At 66.5% G+C, this 6,099-nt stretch overlaps 1 protein-coding gene across 1 annotated transcript in view; it reads right to left on the bottom strand.

The window, feature by feature from the left end:
- Positions 1-361: 361 nt before the first annotated feature.
- The window catches only part of RABEP2 (rabaptin, RAB GTPase binding effector protein 2), a 6,395-nt gene continuing 657 nt past the window's right edge, over positions 362-6,099 (bottom strand). The window contains 13 exon segments of the mRNA XM_065590961.1: positions 362-1,080; positions 1,216-1,332; positions 2,490-2,588; positions 2,773-2,828; positions 2,923-2,934; positions 3,100-3,289; positions 3,700-3,831; positions 3,994-4,092; positions 4,574-4,690; positions 4,892-4,938; positions 4,941-5,166; positions 5,168-5,236; positions 5,402-5,631. Coding sequence (XP_065447033.1) covers positions 979-1,080; positions 1,216-1,332; positions 2,490-2,588; positions 2,773-2,828; positions 2,923-2,934; positions 3,100-3,289; positions 3,700-3,831; positions 3,994-4,092; positions 4,574-4,690; positions 4,892-4,938; positions 4,941-5,166; positions 5,168-5,236; positions 5,402-5,631 — 1,496 coding nt within the window. The 3' untranslated portion in view covers positions 362-978.

The raw sequence follows: 6,099 nt of genomic DNA, 5'->3' as shown, positions 1-6,099 counted from the left end.
GCTGCCCCTGCTTAGGGCACGAGTGTGTTTCTTGAAGCCCTGGCTGCAGGAGGATCTCAGCTCTCATTTAATACCCAGCACCTGGGTCCAGCTGTGGCAGCAGGGGAGAAAAGCTGAGACAAAGAAAAAGAACCAACATCATTTTACAGGGTGGGACTCGTGATTTTTTAGAATAGGTTAGGCTGGCAAAGGCGCAGGGGGGGCGTGGGGTTCCAGGCCCTACATCTTCGCCTGCGCTGCCTCAGTCAGTCTCACGCCATTGTCCCACTTAAGCCCCCCATTGCCCAGGGCAGCCGACATGGAGAAAGCGGCAGCAGTTTAACGTTAAAGCAGACAGATGGATGCAGGTGGCTCAGACGAGTATGGTCACAAAGTCTCCTTTATTAACCCTGCCCCCTGTGGACCCTCCAGACAAAGGCAGGCTGGTGGAGTGTTAGTGTCAGGGGAGCCGGCGGGCCCTGCTTGGCCCAGCCCCTTCCCCCCCATTGTGGGGAGAAGGGAGAACGGAGGATGGACAGCGAGCTGGAGCTGGCCTCCCCCAGCTTGAGCCCAAATCCCTCCTCAGTGTTAGTAACTGTCAGTAACAGGCTGTCTCCTGTGGTGGGAGCCAGAGCTAGGGCCATGCCATGACTCCCTCCCCCATAGGCCTCGCTCTTGCGTGAGTGGGGGAGGGGGGGTGGACAGCAGCTGCATCTTTGGTTAGTGTGCAGGTGGGGGGCACCATCCCTGAGCTTGGGGGGAGAGAGGGCAGAGAGGGGCTGGGACCCATTTCCCCAGGCTGACAGCCCCAATCCCCCACAGGTGCCTGGGGAGGGGGGTTAGTAGAGGATGGCCACTCAGAGCCAGGCCCGGGGCATGGGCAGTGTTCAAGGCCCCCCTAGTGGGGAGGGGGAGGGGTTGGAGTCTGTGCCCGCACGGGGGGAGGGTGGGTGGCATCCGTGCCCCCCCAGGGGGAGGGCCCCTTGCTGTCCCAGCCTTTCAGGGCTCCTTGAGATCTGCTACATCCTTCAGCCGCGTCCCATCCACAATGCTGCGCACCTGCTCCAGCGAGGGGGCCTGGCGGATCCGCTCCAGCTGCACCTGAGGGACAAGAGGGGAGTGAGAGAGACGCCTCCCAAGATCCGGGGCCCTGGAGACACCCCCCCTCCACCCCCGACAGGCACAGCTCCCCCATGACAGACGGCACCTGCTCCAAGACACCCCCCAAACGGGTACCTGCAGAGTCTGCGAGAGGCGGACAAAGTCTCTCTGCACCTGCTCACTGGTGTCCAGCTCCGCCTGCAACCGCTGCAGCTTCCCCCGCTGCTCGGACAGCGCTGCCTCCAGCCTGGCCTGGGGGAGAGACTGTCACAGCCCAGAGACCAGGCTCGGTCCCCCCCCTCCTCTGCACCCCCCACCCCGGAGGAGAGTGTCACAGCCCAGAGACCAGGCTCGGTCCCCCACTCCTCTGCACCCCCCACCCCGGAGGAGAGTGTCACAGCCCAGAGACCAGGCCCCCCACATCTCCCCATTCCTCTGCACTCCCACCCCTCCAGCCCAGCCTGGGGGAGTGTGTCCCAGCCCTGGGACCAGCCCTCCCACCTCTCCCCATTCCTCTGCAACCCCTCCCTCCCCATCCCAGCCTGGGAGAGACCCGTCACATCCCTGGGACCAGCCCCCTCCCCCAACTCCTCTGCACCCCCCTCTCCCCAATCCTGTGCCCCCTCCAGCCCAGCCTGGGGAAGAGAGACCATGAGAGCCCTGGGACCAGCCCCAGCTGGGGACCATGGTTAGGGTCCCTGCCTTACGTGCCCCACCAGGGTGGGGTGGTTGCAGAGCACTCAGGGAAGGTGTAGGGTGGAAGGAGGCACGTGGGAAATATTGTAATACTTTTCTGAACCAGGGTGGGGCTCAGTTTACACGCCCCCTTTGTCTGGGTGGAAGGATTCATCCCCCCAGGTGCACTGGTGGAGGGATTAAGGTGTCATTCGACTCCCCTTCAATCTCACACCGGCAGCCACCCAGACACAAGCGGGGTTCCTGGCCTATCGGGTCAGGGCAGTCACAGGTGGCTGGACCGCGCCAGCCCAGCAAGCCCCCGGCCTGGGGAAGCGCTGCGGAGCAGGGGGCTGGAAGGCAGGGCAGGGGCCATGTGCTCATTGAGAACTGAACGGGAATGTCCCAGGCTTGGCCGGGAGGGGAAAGGCAGGAGCCAGCGCTGGGGCTTTCCGTGGGTGGGCGCAGAGCCAGAGGCTAAGCTGGCTCCCAGGCGAGATGCCCAGATTGTCCCGGCAGGTACACGTGGCTATGGCGCTCCCCAAGGAGCCAGTCTCTCCCGGAGGAGCTGGAATCCAGGACAGACAAGGGGCACCCCCAACGGCACTGCCTAACAGCCACTGCCCTGAGCCCCCGGAGATCCGTGCGGGGCACCGGGGGCGTCTGAGTGGGGAGCCCGCCCTGGGGCAGGGGGGTGGTGCTGTGCAGGGGAGGGGCTGGCTTGGCTCACTCACCTTCTCCTGTTCCCAGGCCTGGCCCTGCTGGTCACGCTGGGTCAGGTCCCCCTGGAGCCGCTGCATGTCCTGCTCCAGCGCCTGCGCCCGCTGCTCTGCCTTCAGGGGAGAAGGGAAAACCAGTATGACCCCTCCGTCCCCTCTGCCCCCCCGGGGCATGTCCTGCCTGTGGGAAGAGTTCAGCATAGACCTCCCCACCAGACACACTCCCTGGGGGGCACAGAACAGGCCCCTCCCCATTCCCGAGGACCCCCCTGCTTCCCCATAAAACCAGCCCCCTCACCTGCCCCAGCTGCTGCTGTAGCCGCTCCATCTCCGACCGGACGCTGCACAGGGAGGCTGGGGAGAGACAGACAGGGCAGGGGGTGAGTCACCGTGAGGGGCGGGGGTGAGCGACAGACACACCAACCCCGCTCCCCTAGTCCCCACTTACCCTCCATGAGCTCTGCGGGCAGGAGCGATGGAGCCACAGCCGGGGGGGGGGGGGGGGGCGGGAAGAGAGAGACAATGTTACAGTGAGGGGGTGCTTTACTTGCCATGACATTCCCAGCCCCCCACCAGCCCCTTTCCCCTCCCCCCCCAGTCTCCACGACCCCAGCCGCCCCCTTACGGCTCTCCTCGCGCTGGGCCCCCAGCTGGGCCTCCAGAACCCCCTGCAGCCGGGCCCGGGCAGCCTCCTCCTCATCCAGCTGCTCACGCAGCGTGACGATCTCAATGCGCAGCCGCTCGCTACGGTGCTCGCTGGCTCGGCGCAGGGTCCCGGCCTCTTCCTGCAGCCGGCGCACCAGGGCCTGCAGCTCCTGGGGGGAAATGGTGGGAGAGAGCTATACCCAAAGCCAGGACCTGCTGCTCCTGGGGGCGATGGGGGAGACCCATACCCCAGTACCCCCAGCGCCAGCATCTAAAGCTCCTGGGTGGTGTGTGTGTGAGACCCACACCTCGTTATCCCCCACTCCTGCAACTACAGCTCGGGGGGGGGGGGGGCAGGAGTGGGTGAGACCTATACCTCAATATCCCACCCCCACCCACAGTTCCGGGGGGGGGGGGGGGGTGAGACCCACACCTTGATATCCCCACCCCACCACCAGCGCCTACAGGTCCATGGGAGTGCGCCCCCTTCCCCACCCCACACACCTCCCCGGGGAGGGTCAGGGAGATGACCTAGAGGCCCCCCCACCCCCCGCGCGTCTGGTCTCCGCCCCTGCGGTACCTGCACGGAGCTCGGCAGTAGCGGCTCTTCACCAGGGGTCGGGGGCGGCCGGGAGCCTCGCAGGCCCTCGTTCTCCTCGCTCAGCCGCTGCACCTCGTAGCTGAGTCGCTTGTGAGAGGACGCCAGGTCGGCCTGGGGAGGGGGTGGGGTGAGCAGAAGGATTGGATCCCCCCCACGACCCTCACCAGTGACCCCCACCATGGATCCCAGCCATCACCCTCCATTCCCACACCACTCTCTGCACTGTGTCTCCCCCACCCTGCCGGGCACCCCCCTGCTCTGCCCCTCGCTCACTATCTGCTCCTGGGTCCGGTGCTGGGTCTGGGACACGGTCGCCTGCAGGTTCTGCAGCAGCTGCTCCGAGTTCTGGATCTGATCCAGCAGCACCAGCACCTGGGAGAGACTCAGCCGTCAGCACGAATCAGCCTGGCCACAGGGAGAGGGGCTGCACGTTAGCACTGGGGGCACTGGCAGAGCTGGGGGCAGGGCTGGGCTAGCAGGGGCTGCGGGTTGGGAGTCAGGGGCACCAGCAGAGCTGGCTGGGCTGGCAGGGGGCTGCGGGTCGGGAGTGAGGGGCACCAGCATAGCTGGGAGGGGGCAGGGCTGGGCTAGCAGGGGGTGGCGGGTAGGAAGTGAGGGGCACCGGCAGAGCTGGGGGTGGAGGGGGGGAGCCCAGGGCTGGGCTAGCAGGGGGCTGCGGGTCAGGAGTGAGGGGGCACCGGCAGAGCTGGTAGCAGGGCGGCCCAGGACTGGGCTAGCAGGGGGCTGCGGGGCACCGGCAGACCTGGGGGCAGAGGGGGGGAGCCCAGGGCTGGGCTAGCAGGGGGTGGCGGGGCACCGGCAGAGTTGCGGGAGGGGGAGCTGCCCATGGTACCTGCTTGGCACAGTCCTCGCTGCTCCGTCTCAGCGCCTCCTGCAGTCCCAGCTTCTCCTGCGTCGCTGCCTCCAGCTGCTCGCTCAGCTGCTGCAGGGACTCCTGGTGCCGCCTGGCCTGGGGGGGGCGAGGTCACAGGTCACTCTGTCCCAGCCAGATCCCCCCACCCCAGCTCCAGCAACCCTGCACAGCATCCTCCCATGTCCCCCAGGATCTCCGTGCCCCACAACCCCTGCTCCCCCCATGTCTGTCACCCCCCAGCCCACTCCCACCTCCCGGCCCCCCACCCTGCCTGCAGCTCCCCCACTCTGGTCTCACCTCCTGCTGCAGTTGCGTCCACTCCCCATCAGGCACCAGCTGGAAGCCGGGGGCGGCAGGTAGATGCTCTCGGGCACCAGGGTGCCGGTGGACAGCAGGGAGGCCGTGTCCTCGTGCTCCGGGCTGGGCCGGCGCTGGGGCCGGGGGGAGCCAGCGCTGGAGCTGGCGATGGAGATGATGGAGACGCTGTCGCAGCCGCGGGCGAAGGCCAGGCCCCCTCCTGGTTCCTCCTCGCCCTCCAGTCCGGAGCCTTCATCCCCCTCTCCCCCAGGGTGGGGCAGGGGGCACCCGGCTGGGAGCCTCTGCGTCACACAGCAGGGACTCCGACGAGCCACAGAGCGAGCCCTGGGGGGGAAGGAGTCACAGGGCAGAGTGAGCCCCACCATGCAGTCAGAACCACCCCAGTCCACCCACATCGGGCACCCCTTCCCTCCCCCCAGCCCCCCTCCTGCATGGCTCGGCTCTCCACCACCCTGCTCCCTCCACACGGTTCCCCACTCCGGGTCTCACCTCAGGCCCCCGCAATCCCTGGATCATCCCCTCAGCCCGGGAGAGTTTGCTCTTGAGCTGGGCGATCTCCTCCTCCATGGGCAGCACGATGCTGCGCAGCCGCTCGGAGTCCTCCTGCGCCTGGGCGGGGACAGGCTGAGCCAGGGACCCCCAGCACCCCCTGCCCCCAACACCCCCTCTGCTCCCCCCAATGCCCAGCAACCCCCACGCCACAGCCGCTCGGAGTCCTCCTGCGCCTGGGTGGGGACAGGCTGAGCCAGGGACCCCCAGCACCCCCTGCCCTTGCACCACAACCCCTGCCCCCCAGTACTCCCTCTGCACCCCCCGCCCTTCACCCACAGGCACTCTGAGTCCTGAGGCATAAGAACATGGGAATGGCCAGACTGAGACAGACCAAAGGTCCATCTAGCCCAGTATCCTGTCTTCTGATGGTGGCCAATGCCCGGTGCCCCAGAGGGAATGAACAGAACAGGGCAATTATCGAGTGTCCATCCCCTGTTGTTCAGTCCCAGCTACTGGCAGTCAGAGGTTTAGGAACACCCAGAAGATGGGGTTGTGTCTCTGCCCATCCTAGCTAATAGCCATCGATGGACCTACCCTCCAGGAACTCAGTTACAGCAGAACCGCAGAGTTACGAACTAACCACCTCCTTTGGAACCGGAAGTACACAATCAGGCAGCAGAGACCAAACCAAGCAA

The sequence above is a fragment of the Chrysemys picta genome, chromosome 4, assembly GCF_011386835.1.
Source record: "Chrysemys picta bellii isolate R12L10 chromosome 4, ASM1138683v2, whole genome shotgun sequence".
In the NCBI taxonomy this organism is placed as follows: Eukaryota; Metazoa; Chordata; order Testudines; family Emydidae; genus Chrysemys; species Chrysemys picta.
This window is presented reverse-complemented; position numbering and strand designations above follow the sequence as displayed.